Genomic DNA, 21,599 nt, shown 5'->3' on the forward strand with positions numbered 1-21,599 from the left:
AATTTCACATATTTTTGCTTTCCTTTTCTTTTTAAATGTAACATTTTTGCATAACTAAACTACTAACAGAGTGTATACAACTATATTTGAGCTTTGTGATTAATCGTGTCTCGTTTCATTTTGACATCAGGGGCAAGCATACGTGTACATTTTGCTGCATAATTGTCCTTGTGAAGGAAAAAAAGGTCATGTTGCAATGGTCTGTTTGTAATTTTTTACTGTTTTTTGCAAAAAAAGACAGAATGTCTGGATCCAGTTAGTGTTGTGACAGTGTGGGAGAGTAAAGCCTCCATGTTTTGTTTATTTCAGTGCTGCACTTAATGAAGACTTATAGGTCATAGGGTACAAATGAAGTACACTCAGCTGTGATAGGTCAATAGGTGTACAGCTAAGAACTTTTCCCACAGGGTCTTTGTGACCAGTTAGCCATGGCCTTGTGTAATAATAAACTTTATTTCACAGACTCAAGGTCCAGATAAGAATATGCAGTACATTAAAAAGACATTAAAAGACACACACACACACACACACACACAGAGACAATCATTTCATAAAAATCGGATTGGGGATAGGCCCACATACAATTGGCTTTTTCAGTATTTCCAGATGTCAGAATTGTATTGGGTGTCACTTTCCTTTATATTAGACAAACACCTTATGATTCCATTTCTTGATAGATTTAATCTACACATAAGTTTATACTTAAGGCTCCTCGTTAGAGCCTGAAATGTGGGCACATTTGCAGTGACAAAGAGAGCACTTGCACTTTCCCACCTTGGAGCCTTAAGCAAAATTCTAAGTGCATCATTATAAGCCACCTTGATCTTATTCATCTTTGTTCTGCTGTAACTACACCAAATATGAGCTGTATATAGTGGAGTACAGTCATTTTAAAAAGAGATATTTTGACCTCCTTCGCACACATATAAAAGTGTAAGAATCAGAGACAAAAAAACCAGAGCATCAGCAGACATCTGTCTTCCATAGCTTTGGAGGTTTTCCGGCATCGGAGCTTTTGAAGCTCTACTTATTCTCGGTATCTGAGTACAGTTGATTTGCTTCTTTGCTTGGGTTTTGCTGGAGCATCTGCTTTTGTTTGAATACCTCCCTCAGTGCAGTCAAGATGAGGTCACCCTTTGCTTCTGGGTTGCCCACCTATCACCACAAAGAAAGTTCAGTTTCAGTCCACGAACTTTACAAAATATGGATTTATAGTTCACAGAGATCTAGTTTCTTACATATTTGAAACTTAAACTCTTTCTTTTTCTTTCTGTTGCAGAAGCAGGTGGAAGAGAAGAGTGCCAAGGGTCAAGGTGTCTTCTGTTTGGTGTGTCTGATCCCTGCAATGCCCCCTGAGAGGTCGTCCTGCTTTTGATGGAGGGGACTGGTGGTAAAGGTCCCTTCTGCAAAGCATGGGAGAAGGATGCCCCTGCAGATCTCGGCAGTGTCTTAGCGCCTGGGTCTATCAAATATGTAGAAAGGTCTCTCAAAAGATATAGAAAAGTATAAGGAATTAAAAAGTGCACAACATTTTGAGAAAAGAATACCTCTCTTTCTCAACTCTCTCTGCACAGCCGTCAGTCCTCCAAACTGGTTGATGATGCAGTCAACAGCCTCTGCAACGTCTTTGTCCTTTAGGTCTTCCTCGCTGAGTCTTGCCTGCATCAAAAGCCTCCTCATAGCAGAGTCCATATCTTTAAACTTTGAGCCGATGCAACAGGGAATAGACTGATGTGTTATTTTGAAGGAATCATTACACTTCAAGTGCATTATAGAGATGATTTCACTCTGTTAAGCTTTATATCTCCCTGTATAATCCGACTTACAGAACATGTAGCCATAGGAGTTGTGGTGGACGGTGCATCCACTGGGAAGTGGCTCTCCTCATTTGAAATGTCCAAAGACTCTTTTCTGTGGGGAGCATAAACTTGTGTAAAATTTCTCTTTAATGCTTTGCTCATTCAAAGCTACAAAGTGGGACTGTTTTTCTACCCTAAATCAGGCGGGCCACTGGATGAGCTGCTTGCTGTCTCCGGTTTTGTCACGTCAATCGTGATGTTCATCTTCTCTGCAAATGGAAGACGTGCAAATAGAAACTAATGACAAAAGACAGCGGGTTTACCCTTTGTTTTATTGTCATGTCAAGAAAGGAAACACATATGATATCTGTGTTAATATGATTTGTTATTGGTCTAACTTTGGACAGCCTCCACTGCAAGAAGAAATTCCTCCGCCTCAGTCTCGTTTTCAAAGTTTAGGCCGACCTGGACCTGAGGAAACGCAGCAAATCCACCTCAAACCAACCCGCATCTAATGAGCATAACTCACACACAGATACTCCAACTCTGGGACTTACATCTGCAAGTAAAGTATGGAAGTACGGGCGAGCTGCAGTGTACTTGAATGGAATGTGTATTTCCTGCTCCCACAGCAACTTGGCACGCTGTGTTTAAAGGAAAGATAAAAAGCAAAGGGGAAAGTGGTTATAAACAGTCACTTATATGTGGGGACACACGGGAACAACAATAAGACTTCTTTTTGTTAGAAAAGGAAACTGTAAATAGGGGGAAACACCACCAGCTCTCCCCTACATGCATCTGTGCTTGTACGCACAAAATGAAGACGACAGAAAGGCCCCTCACTTCAGGGAGGGAAGTAGCATGCTCATGTCAGTGGGTGGAGCAAGCAGCTCCATTGTTCCTCTTACCTTGACGCAGTAGAGACGCAGGAAGTAGGACCTTGTGGTGGAATCGTCCTCGGTGAGGCAAATCACACCGCAGTCTAAATAACGCCAGCTTGGTCTCCCACGCTGGGTATCTTTGGCCTGTAGTAGCTGTGCTACTGTAGTTTTGATTATCTAGAATACATCAGCAATCATACAAATTATACAGCTGAATGGAGATTAAAATCATTCTTCTCATGGTATGTTTTATATAGACTACTCAGGAGCTTTTCTAGTGATGCTCGTTTTCTTTTTCTAGAAAGGAAAATGCTGAATTCAAGACAGCATCATGTTGTCTAGTGTAGCAGAAAAGTTTAAGAACATTTTTTTGTGCTTCATTTTGAGCATATAATCAGTTTTTTTCTGCTCTGGTTAAACCTGGACATAAATTCCCTTATACACACAGACTGCTTCTGTATTGTCCTAGATATTATCAGCTTGCTATATATATATATTTTTTTTAATCTGTATTTTATCTGTAAAATCATGTCTTGTGCCTGAGAATAACCTCTGAGGCATTTATGGTTCGGTTTCAGAGCACCACGTGGCGGACAGGCTGCTCCTCAGAGAGCCAGTGGCCTCAATTTAGAGGTTGATGATGTTGCACTTTAATTGATGATCCACTTTTTTTTTTCACACCCTTTGTGTGAGCTTCAGAAGATCAAACCTTTCATCATTCAGAACTGTAACGTGCAGGTCAACCTTGGTATACAAAGATCTCTTTTATCAATGATTCATTTTGTTATCTGATAGTCAATTATTTTCTGTAAATCGAAATGCAATTTCTAGCCAACCCTAGTTGTGGTTAAATATACTATAACTGAGTGCTTTTTGTCCTCAACACACTGCCCTCCAGTACTGTAACAACATGTGGATATTTTCAATCTTTATGCTTCAAGCTTGACTCCATTTTAGAGGAAAATATTGCACGTTTTGCTTCCTTGCTTCTGACAGCTTCTGTTATAAGTGACTTTTGAAATAAGGACATCAACATACAAAATGTACAGAAATCTGACTAAATGTCTTTTGTTGCTTTGTCTTAGATCAAATGTTCTACAGAAGTACAACTGACCCATTTGAATGGTGTTTAAAATTGAACAAACGCAATCTTAAATATTGTCTAGTTAATTTTTCCTGCAAAAATACCAAAATTATGCATAATTAAGGCCAGATTAAGTAAAGGATTAATCAAGACAAGACATTAATCATTAATTACAGCCTAATAAAGCCTGAGCTCCATCTCAGATTATTTCCACTAATGAAATACTGATTTCAAATCCTACATTTGTAATGATATAATATATATACATATATACATATATTTTATATATATATATATATATATAGTATGTATTAGTGCAAATTCATTGTGGACCATATATCCGCAATGAGTCCTTTTATTTAGTTGCCCTTCAAGTACTGGTAACTTTACTTCAAGTTAGACTTTTAGTGCTGCACTTTTACTTGTAATGGAGTATTTTTGCAGTGTCACATTGGTGATTTTACTTAGGTGAAGCCTTTGAACAACTCTTCCACCTTACTACCTTAAAAGGAGCACATGCAGGATAAGTAATTCTGTTCTGAGAATTTAGGAATCATAATATTCAGGTTTTGGTTCGTTCTCCTTCATTAAACTGACTTCATGAATATTTGTGACGCTATGTAGATTTGGTTGGATACCAATTATTATCTGTTGAAAATAGTTGCACAACACATGTTGTTCTATTTCCCTATTTTACTTGACTTTAACTTGTAATTTGCAAATGATAATTTATGGATACTTTTAAGTGAATAATTCCCAATGCTTCTTTTCCATCAACTGGGTTCATGTGTGTGTTCGCCGCCAGTTTTGTGTTTACTGCATTAATACAACTTTCTCTATTTCTTGATTTTCATTTAATTTATAAATGTCTCAATTTGAACCTTTCAGAAGTTGTCACATTAATTGCATGTTTTTACAGCACCTGTGCTGGTATCCTGGTTGTGTCAGGCCAAACAAACATCTGCCAGCCAGCTAACTACAAATCTATCACAGCCCTCACAGAAAGCCTGTTCATCCTCAAGGCCTCCTCTGATAGCTGCGGCTGATAACATGAAAACCAAAAAGATTATTCATTTTGTAACTCAAATTTTTTTTTTTTAATGTCAGCAACAGGCAGCCACTTTAAATGACCTGTTGTTCTGTTCTAGATATTTTTTACATACTGTACATATGGAAAATCAAAGATTAATCAGCCAAGTTGTGCTTTACAGACAGTGATGAACAGAACTGACCTTACAGTGAGGTTCCAGTATACTCACAAGGACACCTTTCTCACGAATTGTCAGGAGATCACTCATGACCTGGGCACCAATGATAAAATTATACGCCATGCCTTGGCTTCAGCTCACTCCAATTGTCCCAACTCCTTTCCAAACGTGTTACACAAACCCTCTCAGATCCTTATTACTGGCTTCAGTAGAAATGTTTCCAGTGTAATGCCCAGCCATGCAAATTCATGGTCACTACGCACACAGTGTAGCCACCAGTAACCAAATGAGCTGTGGTGTCCAGTACACAAAAGCATTGGGTAGCAAAAAGACATCCTGTCCATTTTAACATTGTACCACTCCTGTTGTTTAGAATAATGTTCAAGATGATCTTATTTCATTACAAAATCATATTTGCTTATCGAAAACCCCTTTTCAGCAGAAGCAATTTCCATGTTTTCTATCACAAAACAAAGAACAAGTCAGAGAAAAACATTCTGTTTAAGGTCCCCTCCACTGGCAGCCATGTTATGTATGATCATGGAGCAGTGGAGCTGTCTGATGTAGCTCTTAGCTCTTGTTACTTTTCATGTTACTCTTCATGAATGTTCAAACATCTGTTTGGCAAATCAGATTTGATCTGCAACAGTCTTAGCAGCATCTCAGCGTTGATGCTGAATTGTGGGACGATTCACTCAGCCGACTATGTTTTGGTCAGCCGTAGCACTGTGAACTGGTTTATAGACTACCTGACAAAACGAACACAGGTTGTGAGAGTGAAGGGTTGTGTTAGAGAAAGGGACCAGCAGCACAGACCCCGATTACTGTTCCTCTTCATTCTGTATATCTCAGAACTTCAGAGTATATCTGAGTCCTGTCTACAACATTTGGAGGGAAACTATTGACTCATTTTACTCCATTTTATTAATTCAATTTTGAAATAAAGCTTGCTGATGAAATCCCATGATGAGCCTTTCAATTAGTCACGCTGCGTTACGGTTTCGGACAGATCATAACAGTATATGTTGATTCTTTTGAGATCTGATCACTTACTCACCGAGGCTCTTGTGTTTTTTCTTTAAAAACTAAGAAGCAGCATTAACGGTTTGGCAGCGCTTCAGGGAGGAAGACTTTTACAGTGAGAGGAAATGTGTAATAGGAATGATAAATGAGGAAGCAAGTTAACATCTTGACCTCTCAAGTCTTACATGTCCCTTGATTTTGCCTGTTCCGAACACACATAATCATAACAGACTCCCAAGAGTTATTTAATGACTTCTGTGCACTATTGTTTCATTTACAACAAATTCACTTTGACTTTTGCCGTCCCAAAATAAGTTTAACGAGTCCCTTGGTGTTAAATGATTTGTCTGAAATGAGCTTCTGTGTAGAAAGCGACACAACAAGGTTGTAAAACGACCAAAATTTATTTCAATTGGTTAGAGTAGTTAAAAAATAAATGTCATTCTATTCAGTCATACTATTGAGTGCAGTGACACAAACAACTAATACAACAAGTACAATATTTGATATGTGAGCGGGGAACTATTGCTTACTCTGACTTTTATATCACTTTCGCCCAGTAATCATTTTCCCATGTTCTTTAGAAAATGCAACTTCCCTTTGACTGTTACTCCCCACCCGTCCCTCTCCACCCTCTCTGCCAGCTTCCTCTCTTTGGTCAGCTGCCCCAGCCACCGGCCTCTTGCGCCTCTTCAGCAGAGGGTTGTTGGATGTGTCCAGGTCTTTGATCTTCACCTGGTCATAATCCACGCGCATTGTGGCCAGGGCGCTGGTCATTTCCTCCTGTTGGAAACAGTTTGCCCTGTAAATCTAAGCCGCTGATTTGCTGACACCTTGTGGTCACGTTCTGGAAACGCATTCAGAATTAAAACCAGTCTGACCTTTACGTCGTCCCATAGCTCCTTGTCCTCCATCAAAACACGAGAGGTGTGCAGAGGTGTTGGCGGCACCACCATTGACTTCTGTTGTTGTACAAAATGAACGTCCATGATAACACTGAGCAACGATATGTGAGTTTACAAGCACAAGCCTCGGAAAGTATTTACTTACACTGATCCAAGGATGGTTCATGAACTGTCCAATGGTCATTCTCTCACTCGGGTCTGTCTTCAGTAGCTGAATGATGAGCTGTTTGGCTGCAGGGACATGGAATGAAACCAAATGAAATAACCCAGCAGCTCTTTGGTGTTAATGTGCATCCACAGTAATACAGGTTTATGTTACAGTTTATCTCCACTGATTTCAAGTAAAACTGTTTTAATTTTGCAAAGCTCCAAAAGTTGTTGTATTCTGGAAACTTTTTAGCATGTTTCAAAAACTACACACCAGAGTAAACAGTCAACACAAAACTACCCATTCCATTCAACAATAAGACAAGCAACAGTGTATCATAAGTTCAATAATGCAGTCGTTTGGTGGTGGTGTTCAGTGAGCTTTTCATTTAATGGGGATTTTGTGCAGTTCTGGCTCCCACTTCTAATTTCAGGCTTATGATTATGTTGGATGTTAATGTGGCTCAGCAATTAACACTGAATGAGTCAATACCATATTATAATACCATATTCATTCAGGACATTTTTTCTTTTGGTGTAATGTCATAGGTGTGTAAATTTAAAATGTTTTTGTTGTTAGATGTATAGTTCATGTTCAAAGCCTGACCTTCCTCGGACACGTCAGCCCACTCAGGGTTGGGAAATTCATATTGGCCCAACCTGATCCTCTGTTTCATGCCTGGAGAGATGGCCTGACCTGTGTTTGAGTAGAACGGAGGGAATCCACACAGTCTAAAGAGAGCCGAACCAGAAGAGGAGACGAGAAGACAAAGTGTCCTGTCACAATTGATTAGGGAGTAATAAATATATCATTAAGTTGAAAAAGTTACAGAAATACAGTTACATAAATGATACTCACAAAATGTACATGATTACTCCCAGAGACCACATGTCACATGACTTGTCATATTTCTCTGGCCCAAGCACTTCTGGTGCTGGATGACAAACAGATGCAGAAAAAAAACAAAAAAAAGTGTGCAGGATGAAAGACAAGAAGGCAAAGACTGTACAAAGAATGTACTGAAAACATTACAGACAACACTCACCAACATAGTATGGAGTGTAACAGGGGGTTTGGAGGGAGTTGTGCAGTGTTGTCTCCTTCGCAAAGCCGAAATCAGTCAGTTTTAGAGTCGCGTTACTCTCCTTGGTAGTATAGAGCAGGTTTTCAGGCTGTAGTATGAATGACCAAGAGGAAAATATAACAAACAGAAGCAGATAACTGGAAACTGTGAGGACTTATTTTGACAGAAATAGTACCTTAACGTCTCTGTGAGCAATGTCCATGTGGTGGAGGTACTCTATGGCTGTGCCGATGTCGTGCATGATCTCTGACACCTCTGACGGACAAAAAACAGATAGATATGAAGACAAGTATCACAACACAAACATGAGACTATGACACATCAACTCTGACCCACCTCTCTCTGTGAAGGCCTGGTCCCCTCTGGCCTGAATGCGACTGAACAGCTCTCCTCCCTCCATGCTGAGACAAGATCGACAAAGAGATCAGAAGTGGGACAGTGAGGGTATCCTTGCCAAGCGGCCACAGTTCTCCACTGCAATCATGCTCTTTTTTTTCTTTACAAAGTCCTTGTGCCTCTCAATTTACTGTTCAGATGAGTCAAGTCTTCTGAGCAAAAGCAGACTCAGATGACTGTGCAGATATTTAACAAAACAAATCCACCCAAATACGGAGTTTAGATGGTTACATTTAGCTGGTTTTGGACCATGAATTATAAGGCGTAAGATGTACATGCACTGACGGTGGTGGCAGGTCAAAGTTTGTGTTTTTTAAACTTAAAATATAACGCGAGCTTTATCTGAATATGCAGCCTATAATGAAGCTGCTATTTCGGTGTGTATCCTATCATTACAGCGTCCTTCTCAGAAAAGTGATGTGTTTAAAACAGCTGTTAGGTTACTCATGATATGTTCTACTGAACTTAACTAACGAAAATTTGACTTTTGAACTTTTGTTTGGAGAAAAAGAAAAACATTCCTATCCCCTGCTTTAAGAGGGTTTGGTGAGCATTTATTATTATTTTTTTTTTTTACAATTTTCAAACGTGTAAAGATCAAAGTTTAATCAATTAATAGACAAAAAGAAATGGAACAATAATTATCAGAGTGGCTTTGGTGTTTATTAATTGAGAAAAGGTGAAAAAAAAAAAAGGTTAGGGTTAGTGAAACGGGTGAAAGTTTTGCCAGGATATTTTTTGCTGGTCATTTTTTGTCTGTGCAAAACGACTGAAACTGAGTTTTGGTAGGTTTTTGATTTTTTTCAGGACATTGCAATTGCTAAACTTTTTTCCACATGTTTCTCCTGTTCTAGCCTCTCTACGTTGACTCTGTAAAATAACTGAAAGCCAAGCTCCATTTGTTATTACCACACAATAATTATTTGAGTTCAGGTCTGCTTGTGGTTCCCAGAGATTCCAGGACCAGAACGGGAGACGGAACTTTCAGTCTTAAGGTGTCTCTCCTGTGAAGCCAACTGCCAGTTTGATTATTATGATACCTGCTCAGCTTTAAAGACAAAGCTTAAAACTTGTCTTTGTTAAAGAGCTTGTAAGAAACGCACAGATCTTTTTGTGCACTTGTTTTAATATGAGTGTTTGTTGCTTTATGTAACTTTTAACTGTTTTGTTTGTTAGTCTGTGATGAATTGTTGATCCATTTAAGGTGTTGCCTGCCTGTGATGGCAGCTGGAGTAAACACCCCCCCCCCCCCCCCACGATTCAAAACAGGATAAAGCAAGTATGGGAAATAAATTGATCAATTATTGTTCTTATCTTGACTTTATTTGCAAATAGCTTAAATAAGTATCGTGATTCTTGTAATCTCTTATTTCTAGTTTTATTTCCGTGTTAGTGTCTTTTTAAGATTAGCTTTTGCTTAGTAAAGCACTTTGGGTTTAACTTCTGCTTAGAATTGCTGTATAAATAAAGCTGAGTATAACTTAAATTTTTTCACCATTTCCTTATTCATGAACATAAAAAATTTAATGTTTTTCCTGACCTGCATCTCAGTGCTTCCAATTCGCTTCATTTAGTCTGGAGGCCCCTGTGCTGCCATGTCTGGCAGTGCTTATTATGAAAACTCAACCTGTGACAATTTTCAGAGGTTCCCAAAAAGTCACATTCGCTGAAAAGGCTGCTCAGTAATAACATGACTGGCACGCCGTAGATCATTTTCGGTTGCCGTTACAGTATCACAGACTTGGCATGGCATTATGAGACTCTTGTCTACACTCCGGTTTACATTTCTTATTTTTCAAAACTTATTCTGTTCCGTTGCTGAAGATAACTCATACTGCATCTCAGAATTTCTCTGAGTGTCTCTGCCCTTACAACTGTTGGCCTATTTCTCACTGAATTTCCGGATGTGTTTCAGATAAATTTTTCAAAAAGGATACAAGGTTTGAAAATGCAGACAATAAATAATGAAGAGCCGGTGATGCTCACCATTCCATCACAATGAGCAGACATTTCTTCCCCTGGTGCATGTTTTCATACAGGCTTAGGATTCGAACAATATGGGGGCCTCCAGACACTCGCCAGTGCAGCTCAACCTCCCGTCGGGCTTTAGGAGTGTCGTATAGAATCTGTTACAACATACCAAAAAAACATTTTTAGTGGAAAATTCTATACATATTACATTCATCAAGATGCAATGCTTTACATCTACAAGTGTCGATTTATCTACCAGAAAACCTACAGATAAAAGATGAAACTAAATACTTTAAGAGTGAATCCAGTAACATTATACTTCTATAAGACAAAGTGCTGCAGGTAAGTGTATCCTGCCTTCCTCAGGAGCCATTTCCTTATGCACATCACAATCCATTCTGGGGGCTGGAGGAGGAGGAAGGTGTCTGAAATGTAAGTGTTAGATATGTGTGACTTTGCACTAAAGGCCTCAAAGCACAGATGACACCATCCCCACTCAAACATGGCTGCTTTCCAAGAAAGGGTTGGCTCTTAACATTTCATCATAACCTGTTTGATTGCGGCTCACCTCCAAAGACCTTCCAAAGAAAACATGTGGAGGCAGTCATGGGCCAGCTCTTCCTGTTTGTTTTCCTAGGACTTTGCGGCTGTCCTACAACCAGCTGTTTATTGACTTAGTTTCTTACAGCACATACCATGAGCTGAATTCTGAATACTTACTGTTGAGTAGATCGGAGAAAAATGTCGATTTTAATTTTGCTGAATGGCAGAGGCATTATTTCTTATGTAATATAATCACAAAGCAGACCACTGTCCACACAAAAACAGAAAGGAAACTGTGTCACAGCATCCCAGACAGAACGTCTGGGTAGCTCAGAGCCTGATTTGCTGTCGGTCGGATTACTGCTTCATGTATTCAGGGCTGAATTGATATCTAATGATACAATCACTCATACATATGCAAAACATCATCAAACTTCACATCATATTGGAAACAGATTTATAGTATAAGGACCACTGAACATGCGGACCACAAAGACAGAGGAGACATGAATGATTCATGTCTTCTTTCCAGTGACATGAAGCCCTGCAAATGTCCATCAAATGGATAATTAAAGTAACACAGGAACATACGAACCTTGAGGGCACACTTTTCCCCCGTTTTCTTGCAGTAACACTCCAGCACTTTGCCATTGATTCCCAGACCAAGAACCTGAGATGTTATTTTATAGTCATCTGTCACTGCGTGTCTCCTGAACTCCAGAGTAAAGTAAGCGGGTGGCTGGAGGTCAGTGAGGCCGCCGTCCACACTGCTCCCCAGGCTGATGGAGTCATTGTTGAGCACTGTCCCGTGCTGCGCAGAGGCTGGATTTCCCGACCGCTCCTCCTGGTTGTGATGCATTTTTTTCACTAAAAGCGGCAAATGCTGCACACAAAATCTCACGAGTCTTTCCCACAGCAATTATCCAGTGTCATCCTGATCCATTCTGGAGACTTTCTTACCTTGCGACTAATCTCTACCCACTCTTTACTACACAATAAAAAAATAGGTAGCTATATATTATCTTTAAATCCTCCCTTGCGCACTGAAAAGGGCGGAGATTTGAGCGGTACCGTTATATTGGCGCAGACAACTATTGAAGATTCCAACTTAAAACACTGAATGTAACCGAATACATTAAAAAGCGCCGAAAAAACTCCTGTACCCTTTTCTGGTCCTCACCATGGTTATCTGCCTCCCTTCAGGGAACGCCAACCCCATTTACGTCAGCGCTGAAAGGCTCAAGTTCATTCACCATTCACAGTCTTCTTAAAGGAACAAGCACGCGTAAAGGCGCGCGGCAGGTTACCAGTGGAAGCACGGCAAAATACCAGATTACAAGAAATTCAATCCCCTGATAAAAACAAATGAATAAATAAATAATGCTGCCAAAAGAGGTATTCGGAATGTTTGAGCAGGCGGAAGACTTCTCTTTTTATAGTTACTATTCTCTCAAGTTGCACTGATTGCATCAGTGATTTGTCTCTGGTTTCCTGCCCATGTGCTCTCTGGAAACTAATAAGCATCAAGTGGAAAAATTGCGCCGCTTAGTACAGAATCAACAACATTAAAGCTGCTATAAGATGCGATCAAATAGGCTTTGGCTTCTTGTTGGGCACTTAAGTATTTATCTGTTGTGAGTGTAGAGCTACAGCTTGTTTAGACACAATTCTCCGTCATAGATTTGTCACTGACATTTTGCACCCTATTTGACAAACTATTTTTGAAGATTGTTAACACACAAATAACTCATGGAAGCTTGATAATTTATACAGGCTTGAAGTTTTATTTTTTTTTCACAAAAAATAAGTAGACTGTTGCATATGAAATGATTAAAGGCACTGTACAGGCATATTTCAAAAGTTAAGTCACTGCTAACCACATCTTGGCCCCCTCTTGTGTTTTCCTTCCTGTGGGCTGATCAGGATGCTGTTATGGTCGTTTCTTTAACAAAACTTTTGTCTCTCGCATGGAGTTCACCGTCAGCCGGCGAGCTTGTTCAAGAGGTGAAGAACTGGTCCACATGCCGCTATGCTGAGTGGACTATGGCTACAGAACAAAAAAGCTGCAGTCCAAGCCAGTGGAGTTGTCCACGTGCAGGATTCTGAGGTTAGGTTGTCAGCAGTAATGGATTTTTTCAATCAAAAGAGTTGCATAAAGCCCCTTTAACAGTTCAGTAAAATATCAATGTTTACTTTGCATTTTGATGGCAGACAGTTTATGCAACATTTCACCACAGATTTGATTAATAAAGAGCAGGTATAAAACTTTATTTATTACTGGCTTTCAGTGTATTAAGCTGTCTTTGTGGGTGATTTCTCATTGTTTCCCATGTACAATTTGGACTGTTGGATAAGGCCTCATTTAGATAAATATACTGATGTGATTACAGCTGCAGATTTTCTTAGCTGTGTGGCTGTAAGTTGCTGTAAGTTGCTGTAAGTTGAACAGTGCTGAAGTGTTAGCTAGCCCTGCAGGGCACGGTCCAGCACATGCTCGTCCTGCACGGGAAAGGGCATGGTAACACGCAGTTGCCTATTCTCCTCCATGGTGCGCTGGATGGTCTCATAGGCATTTGAGTTTCCAGACCAGCAACGACGAGCCACCTGCAACAAATAACCACACAGATGGCTGTCAACCAGCAGTCATCTGCAGCCTAAACAAACGGTGAGTAATCAGTGAGGCTGGCATCTATCAAGCTGCCTCCGTTTCAGCACTCTCACCCCATTGGAGACGTCCCAGTTGAGCATCAGACTGGCACGTTGAGCTGCCTCTTCTGAGCCGTCCAGAAGCAAACCAAACCCACCATTCATTACCTCTCCCCTGTAGACGGGATAAAATCATAGATAAAGTGAAGTGAGCCACAGTAGCCAGTCACACAGATTCAAAATGACTGAATATGACCGGTCAGTCTCACCAGCCAACACCACCACCGTTGTGTAGAGCGACCCACGTGGCACCTCTGAACGCATCACCAACAAAGTTCTGGACTGCCATGTCTGCAACGAGGACCCATTGTTTGCTGTAAGTTGCCTTGTCTTATTACTTCTGATGCATTTCAATGACATGCATGAAGACAACAAATTAAAAAGTGTTTCAGTTTTTAGGGCAAATACACAATCATGGGTACTTTCATCTTTTTTCGCTGAAAACCTTGAAGATAGTTTACAAAATGTGTTTTATGTGTTCCCCATAGACATTTTAGTTTGTCATATTCACTTAATCATTGTCAGAAAGTAGGATCTGTGAGGTCTTTGTTTATGTTATCTATATTTGCATAAGAAATCCTTAGTTTAAAAATCTTATATACAAGCAAACCACCTACCTGCACAGAAAGCAGAACCATCATAAACATTAGAGGTCTCCCTGAAGGGGCTGTCTGTGCCGCTCACATCATGGTGGTCTCTGCTTATAACCACCGGTGCCTAAACACGAATAACAATAAAATAGACTGCCGAGACTCCTCTGAAAAGGTGACATGCTGATTGCAGTAACCGTGAAACAATCTTATCAAGCAATTAATCCTCGTACTGAAACTCTTCCATCAGCGATGGCCTGGTTTATAGCCAAAGCAATGCGGACTCTTCCTCTCTGGTCAGAGTAAAGAATCCGGGCTTGAGATCCCACAACCTAAACAAGATGAAATCAGGAATTGTAGCTTAAAATATAATTTTTCATTTGTGAATTTTGCCCTGAAAGAGCGCAGAAAGCTGACCATTTTGTGCTTTCCAGCCTCTCTGATCCAGCGGATGTTGTCAGTGTACTGCTGTTTGATTTGAGCTGAGGCATTGGCGCTGATTTCCTCCAGAACAGTTGCAGCAATGTCGTCGGTTACGACCAGATCTTGGGGATCACCCGATGTGCACACCCAGCGAAATGGCCCAAAGCCCAGTGAGAAGATATCCCTACAGATAAAGAGCAGAAAGGGGATTCCCGACAGAAGTTCATCGGCCCATCACTTATGAGCTTTTTCTCGATTTAGCACAGTTTTTTGCCTGCTGACAAACATGAAATACGGTTAACGAGATGTATCAATGCTGCTGGATCAATGCTTCACATAATGAAATGCAAATGTCTCACCCCATGATGTGCTGAACATAAGAAGGGTAACGAAACTCTGTTGCTCCTCCATCTACTTTTTTAACCTCTGCACCTATATTCAAAAATACACATATTTCGATTTATTGTTATTCTTATGCAGACCGAATGATACCGATTGTTATTATTTTTTTGTGTGTATTTGTGTTAAATGACTCACCAGCTCTTTGGGCCTCCAGGAGGAATGCATTGCCGTAATCCCAGAAGAACATACCTGCATCGGACAACTTGTTGATAACCTTTATATGTCTTCTGAGGCTGTGATGATATGAAAACATGTTATTCGCTCGCTCTTAACCCTCTGGGGTCTGAGCCGTGATGACGTCATGTGTCACGCCGGCGTGATCATAGACCTCAGAGGGTTAATAAACCAATATATTATAGCTCAAAGAGGGAAACAAACTGTTCAGCTCTGAGAGGGAACTTACCTCTCTTGGACAATGTTTCGGAATCGGACAGGATCAGTCGACATCAGCTGGTTGGCCTGACGGAAGCTGAGCGGGACTGGGTAGTAGCCTCCGTTGTATGGGTTGTGCAGTGAGGTCTGATCTGATCCCAGATCCACCAGGAGCTCCCCTGTTCTCTCAAACTCCAGCAGGAGCTTCTCCCTGATCAGGCAGGTAAAAATTTCACAAATATTTCAGTAACAATCCAATCACACACACAAAGTCTGTGGCCGCAGACTTGAGTTGTGTCTTGGGTTCTTTGGGTACCACCTTCACCATTTACTCACCACAAATCGATGACATTGCCATGGTAACCCAGACTGAGAGGCGTCTTGGAGCTCTTGGCCTCTCTATGAGATGAGATAATAATTACTGGATTTCAGAGGATCACCGTTTTCACGATTTTCTTCAGAATTTAGAAGAGTTGAAGATGGGACAATGTTTGGATGCTGAACATGCATGGGAACATTTTCAGGCCCTTCTAGCTTTTCCACATTGTGTTACGTTCAAGATAAATCTTGAGTTACAGACAGCTCTCCATAAAAATAAAGCCCAAACCGGCTTACGCAGTCAAGACTAAGTAAGGGAATCCAATTTATATTAGTATTTGGCCACTTCACCTGCGTCTTTTTAAGAATATTTCTACAAACTGGAAACACCTGTAGTGTCTGATACTTACCAGCCGTGTAGGGAGTTGGGGAGGGTGACCCAATGAGCGATAACAACAGTCTAAAATAAAACATTCTGGGAATAATCAATTCCCCAGTTAGTGTGTCTAGGGGAGGCTCAATAGATAAGTTCACACCATATCCGGGCTTTGTGCCTGTTGACAGTAACGCACAGTATCTTCAAGGTCACCAAAAATGGGAAGGTTTTACCCTACTTAATGAGAGAAGCACCCACAGTGAGACAGAGATTGCAGGGACATCTGGGGTTCGAAGATCTCTCCAGACTTTATGCATCAGTCTATAATTCTGATACGGACCTGGTTGGCGATAAAAGTTTCTGTGTTCGACCAAGCCTGTGTCAGCAGAGTTCTTCCTTTACCATCTACACATCTGCTGTTTTAAAGGTGACCATCCCCGATGCACCACAAACCGTTTAGCAGGAGGTTTCCTGCCAATTCCTGCCAACGTTTGTTGGCAGCAATGTTCAGTTTCAGTCATGTTGGAGCCTCAGTGCAGGGTCATTTTCTCTCCAATTATCCTCCACTCAGGTCCAGACTCTGGCTTTAACACTGCAAGACTTTTGCAGTTTTTCTAAGGGGTATGCTTCAGGTTGTTGTCTTGTTAAAAAGCAAACCTTCCTCCCAGCCTCAGATCCTGACTATTCTGGAAAAGTTTGGAAAAGAGTGCTCTGTGTTTTCCTTTCTCTTAATGCTGTTTATCTTCCAGTCATCGCTGCGGAAAAACATCCCTGCGGTCATGTGTGACTGTCGGGAAGGTATTAATGAAGTGATGCTCAGTGTCTGTTTTCCTCCACACGCATTGTTTGGAATTGCGGTCACATATTTGGCAAACTCCCAATAGACTGAAGTAAGCCTTTTATTGAAGAATGGTTTCTGTCAGGACACATAACAAAGAGTCCAGCTCCATCTCACACTTGATGATGTCATTTCAACAAAATCAACGTCATTGACAGTGTAATTAATGTGCTTTGAACTATTTCATAAAGATTTGGATGTTCCTTCAAAGTCGATTTTTACAATGATTTCTTCTCATGTTACCTGATGCGTTTAATGCAGTGCTCCAAACTGCTGGTGACTTCCATCAGCCAGCCCTGCTCATGTCTCTTTCTCAGAGGAGCTTCATCCACCTACACACAAATCAAACTCTCCAAATCACATAAACACACAGCGCTTCCTCCATTTTTGCTCATTCAGCTGTGACTAATCAGGGGAAATGACTGGAAACCGGCTGACCTCAGCAATCACGCCAACGCAGCCGGCGATGACGGCAGCTTTGGCCTGAGCCCCACTCATGCCACCCAGGCCAGAGGTCACAAAGACACGCCCCCTCAAGTCATCAGTGCCCAGGTACCGCCGGCCTGCATTCAGCACTGTCAGCTACAAAACGAGCCACACAGAAACATACACTTCGGAACAAGAAACACGTGCTACACCCCACATTGGTGTGGTATTTTATTATCAATGGATATCGTGTGTTTTAAGGTCTGTCATTTTTACAAACCAGAGTGCCATGAACAATCCCTTGAGGCCCAATGTAGCAGTAACTGCCTGCTGTCATTTGCCCGTACCTGTATACACACAACAAAAGCAGAAAGATCACACCAAACACCTGCATAAATACAGCTTCATTTTCTTGTTTTTGATAGCAAGAGATCTCACAGCTTGAAAAAACTTACATTGTTACACCAAGCGCGAACATCTTCTCATACTGATCTCTGGAGGAGTAATTTGGAATAACCTGATTAAAGGGAAAAAAACAAACAACAGTGAGTCTCTCATGTGTGTCTGTGTGACTCTATGAAGGCAGATGTGTTTTTTTGTGCAGTTACCATGCCGTTTGTGATGATGGCGCGAGGTGAGGAAGGCAGGCTGGGGAACAAGCCCATGGGATGTCCACTGTACATCACCAGAGTTTGTTCCCCTGTCATCTCACTCAGGTAGTGCATGACAAGGCGGAACTGCACTCGCACAAGCACATACAGACACCAAACTTTGAAATGCAAATGTTTAGGTTTCATAAGATATCAGAGATACAAGAAACTAAGGGCTTACCTGGGCCCAGTTGCTGAACACCTGTCCATTCCCACCGTAGGTGACAAGCTCCTGGGGAAACTACAGGATGAGGAAAGATTTAGCGGCCATAGAGACGGTGAATTAAAGAGAAAGACTGATGAACTTAGCTGTTATCCCATAATTAGAAGCTGTGTAAGAAAGCTCACCTGAGCCACTGCTGGGTCCAGGTTGTTCATGATCATTAGCATTATGGACGCTGCTTGAGGTGTGCGGCAAGGATACTGATCCATGGGGTAAGCTCTTTGGAAGAGAAGAAAAGTCACTTCACCGGTGGGCTGAAACAAATAAACTGCCACCATAACAGTGTAATGTTGATGCATTTTCTACAGCATTAGGCACCACGTTTGTCTTTCTTTTGTCCTTCCTTTTCTTTAAAACTAAGAGAGTGCATGAAATCCTGAGCAATTAGAGGGAAAGATTGAAATAAATGGTTTTTGTATAAAGAAGGAAATTTAGGGTCTTTACCGCCTGATCGACTGTATATGTCAGCAGATTAATATGTCTGACCTGACGTGTATATTCATTATATTAGCTGTGCTAGTGATCTTTGAAAGTTTGCTGCGCAGCTATAAATATCTACCTGTACAATATTATTGAAGTGCTTTAACAAAAAGATGATATCATTCAATGTACGAATATTTGATTTTGCATAACTCAGATTGCACTTTTGGCCTCAGAAATCCCAACCAGGCTCCTCCCATCGGGGCTCCTCACCTAATCCTTAGCGTTGGACAGAAGCGGTACATGTATATGTGCCCGTACTGCCGCAGCTCTTGAGCAAATTCAGGTGCAAGTGTTGCATGGTGGGAGGAGGGGAAATAGCGCAGGGCATTTCTCAGCGCCAACTAGAGGGAAGAGGAATTTGCAGTGGTTTAGCAAAAACGAATCGGTGTATAAATGACGTCAGAAAGACACAAGTAGATGGTTTACTCCTTTTCTCACCCCTCTTATGCAACAGGCAGAGCTCTCCCTGTGACGCCCTTAATAATTAACTGAAAGCCCTCGCTCTGAGCTTGGTCAATCACTTTTGACCTTTGAAAATAATCAGTTTTTTGGTGAGCGAACAGACGTGATGCAATAAGACAGAGTACAGAGTGGACTAAGGCACAATGTAAAAAAATCTGCATCCACGTTTGACAACTTTTGTGACAAAGTAACTGTCTATAATTGAGCTGTAACGCCGATTACTTAACAACATCCACAGTTTGTATATTTTTAAAAACTTTTTAAAGGCTGTTTTTTACTACAGCACAGGAGCTCTGAAATCAAAGCAGTGAAGGGTGAAAAAAAGTGGAATTTGGTCATTAATGACAACCGCGTCTCTGTTTCACAAGTCTGAAAGTCCCTGATGACACATCAAATCAAATGCTACTCTGGAAGAACTAAATTAGAGTGCATCTTGATTACAAACTATTGAGTTGCAAAGACGCTTTAAAAACGACTGTATTTCTTATGTATTTACTCACTCGCTCCTCTTCAGCTGTGAGGTTGGGAGTCCGAATAGGTGCATGTGGCACATTGGGATCTCTTCCTCGGTTGGGTGGTAAAGGATCCAGGGGTAGACCGCTGCATATTTCCTTTAAATTAGACATACTGTCTGATACTTTTGGCACACACTTGCTGAGACCTGTAGACAAAGATCAAGCCCGGCGCTGAAGGCAGCTCTGATCCTCGCTGCAAAACACGCCTCTGTGGAGACAAATGCTGAGTACTTGTGAGCATTTGAAGCCGATTACTCTTCGCCTTTCTGTCCCATTGGTGTTTTTGGTCATCTTTACCCCTAAAAATCCACCAATGGTACACCACAGCTAGGCGAGGGTGTTTGATAATTATTGATCCCTGAGATGGTTTGAAATGATGCATGCCTCAGTGGACAAACACTGACACTGACCTCTGACCCCTGATGCTTTGTCATGTAACTGAGTTAAAGAAAAAAAGAAAGAAAGTGCACCAGAATCTTACCCTAACCCTGTTGAGAGGTCAGAAAATGGTGTATTAAAGAATGTGTAATCTTCCTCTTTCTTTTGCGGTCCTGCTGCACATACAGTACAGCTTTATCACCACCACCTGCAGATCTCTTTACGTCTTAAATCTCACTCTTCACTCAGTAAGTAATTTGTGGAAAAGCATGAAGACACAACTGAATACCATTCTTTGTAATAGTGTCTGTGTTGAAGGCATGTTTAGTCAGAGAAAAGAAAATCATATACTCAATGGGAGCTTTCAGGGTTAACATATTTATAAATACTGTAAATAGCTATTGGTTGCACGTTCATTTTCACGCAGAGGATATAATAACTGCTCTAAACTCTCTGAAGGCTGATTTCTATCACACATTTGTTCAATCTAGTTTAAAAGTAAGCCTTCAGAAGTCCACGTTGTACCTCAAAAGTCCAATTCTGCTGCAGTGTACACAGAAACCCAAGAGGCGGTTTGTTGAAAAATAATTGCGCTAGCATTAAATAACCCTGTTTTTTTTCTTTTGTTCCTTTAAAGTAGAACTGCTGAACTGATTTTTTTTTGTCATTTTCAGGAGCGGTCAATATCTCATACATGCCTATCAGAGCATATTGACTTTGGAGACGGAGCTGAAGCACAGCAGAGAGGGAGGGAAGTGCTGTATTCATTCAAATTTTCAAGCTTAATCTGGTCTTTTTTTTTCTAATTTGACTGTCTTCTTTAAACAAGATTTACAAATCAAATCTGTTTTCAAAGCCAACTTTATCAGCTTAGACTTAAAACAAAGGTCAAATCCTTCCTCCATGAGAAAGTCATTTGTGTTTTTCCTGTTTCCAATTTGAACTACGACAGCTCATTATGCGTCTGAAGGAGCTCGGCACTCCGATGCAGTTACGCTGCAGCTGAAGTGCAAAATCGATTCAAGAAAATTCTTGTTTACTGAGAAATTCAACGTGTATGAATGGGAAACGTCTTGTTACGTTGCAAGGGGAGCTTGTTGAATTCTACATAACAAACCGATAAAGTTGACCTTTGATCAGCAGCACTTCTTGCCCCGTAAAAAGTAATTCACGGTTATCTATAATCCATTCTTAATGTCCCTCTGCGAGCCTTACGACTTTCTTCAACTGTATTTCATTAAGTATTGAGAACAGTTTCAAAGAACACAGTCTTGAGCCTACGTCATACTCCTATATATCCTTCCACAATTGTTTCTATACTGTTTCAAGTGAGTGCTGAGAATACAGCAACTATATGATTCTCCACATGAGAAAACCTACCCAAACTCAGCCAGC

General features: G+C 40.9%; 3 protein-coding genes across 4 annotated transcripts; all 3 read right to left on the reverse strand.

Annotated features, from left to right (window-relative positions):
• Nucleotides 1-197: 197 nt before the first annotated feature.
• On the reverse strand, nt 198-5,173 carry LOC142377133 (actin nucleation-promoting factor WAS). The gene is made up of 9 exons (XM_075460943.1): nt 4,997-5,173; nt 2,708-2,857; nt 2,357-2,443; nt 2,198-2,270; nt 1,993-2,068; nt 1,827-1,911; nt 1,548-1,701; nt 1,239-1,462; nt 198-1,155 (listed from the first exon to the last, which is right to left on the reverse strand). The coding sequence occupies exons 1-9, from the start codon at nt 5,093-5,095 to the stop codon at nt 1,024-1,026; spliced, it is 1,080 nt and encodes a 359-aa protein (XP_075317058.1). The 5' UTR covers nt 5,096-5,173; the 3' UTR covers nt 198-1,023.
• Nucleotides 5,174-6,380: 1,207 nt separating this feature from the next.
• LOC142377136 (MAP kinase-activated protein kinase 2-like) lies at nt 6,381-12,262 on the reverse strand. Of its 2 annotated transcripts, none has more exons than XM_075460947.1 (10): nt 11,638-12,262; nt 10,515-10,654; nt 8,469-8,533; nt 8,308-8,387; nt 8,094-8,220; nt 7,907-7,982; nt 7,655-7,824; nt 7,046-7,131; nt 6,877-6,957; nt 6,381-6,778 (listed from the first exon to the last, which is right to left on the reverse strand). In XM_075460947.1, exons 1-10 carry the CDS (start codon nt 11,899-11,901, stop codon nt 6,542-6,544), a joined length of 1,326 nt encoding a protein of 441 aa, XP_075317062.1. In that variant the 5' UTR covers nt 11,902-12,262; the 3' UTR covers nt 6,381-6,541. The 2 variants fall into 2 exon arrangements, with proteins under 2 accessions (XP_075317062.1, XP_075317063.1); XM_075460948.1 differs by having other exon boundaries at nt 7,655-7,779; nt 11,638-12,261.
• A 632-nt stretch (nt 12,263-12,894) lies between these two features.
• Nucleotides 12,895-20,318, reverse strand: uroc1 (urocanate hydratase 1). The gene is made up of 19 exons (XM_075462122.1): nt 19,812-20,318; nt 19,060-19,190; nt 18,492-18,585; nt 18,325-18,384; nt 18,102-18,230; nt 17,949-18,010; nt 17,774-17,840; nt 17,506-17,649; nt 17,311-17,399; nt 15,872-15,934; nt 15,567-15,746; nt 15,299-15,396; nt 15,121-15,193; nt 14,756-14,945; nt 14,572-14,670; nt 14,366-14,465; nt 13,958-14,039; nt 13,764-13,863; nt 12,895-13,646 (listed from the first exon to the last, which is right to left on the reverse strand). Exons 1-19 carry the CDS (start codon nt 19,935-19,937, stop codon nt 13,506-13,508), a joined length of 2,028 nt encoding a protein of 675 aa, XP_075318237.1. The 5' UTR covers nt 19,938-20,318; the 3' UTR covers nt 12,895-13,505.
• Between the last annotated feature and the right edge of the window lie 1,281 nt (nt 20,319-21,599).

The sequence above is a fragment of the Odontesthes bonariensis genome, chromosome 3 (assembly GCF_027942865.1).
Source record: "Odontesthes bonariensis isolate fOdoBon6 chromosome 3, fOdoBon6.hap1, whole genome shotgun sequence".
In the NCBI taxonomy this organism is placed as follows: domain Eukaryota; kingdom Metazoa; phylum Chordata; class Actinopteri; order Atheriniformes; family Atherinopsidae; genus Odontesthes; species Odontesthes bonariensis.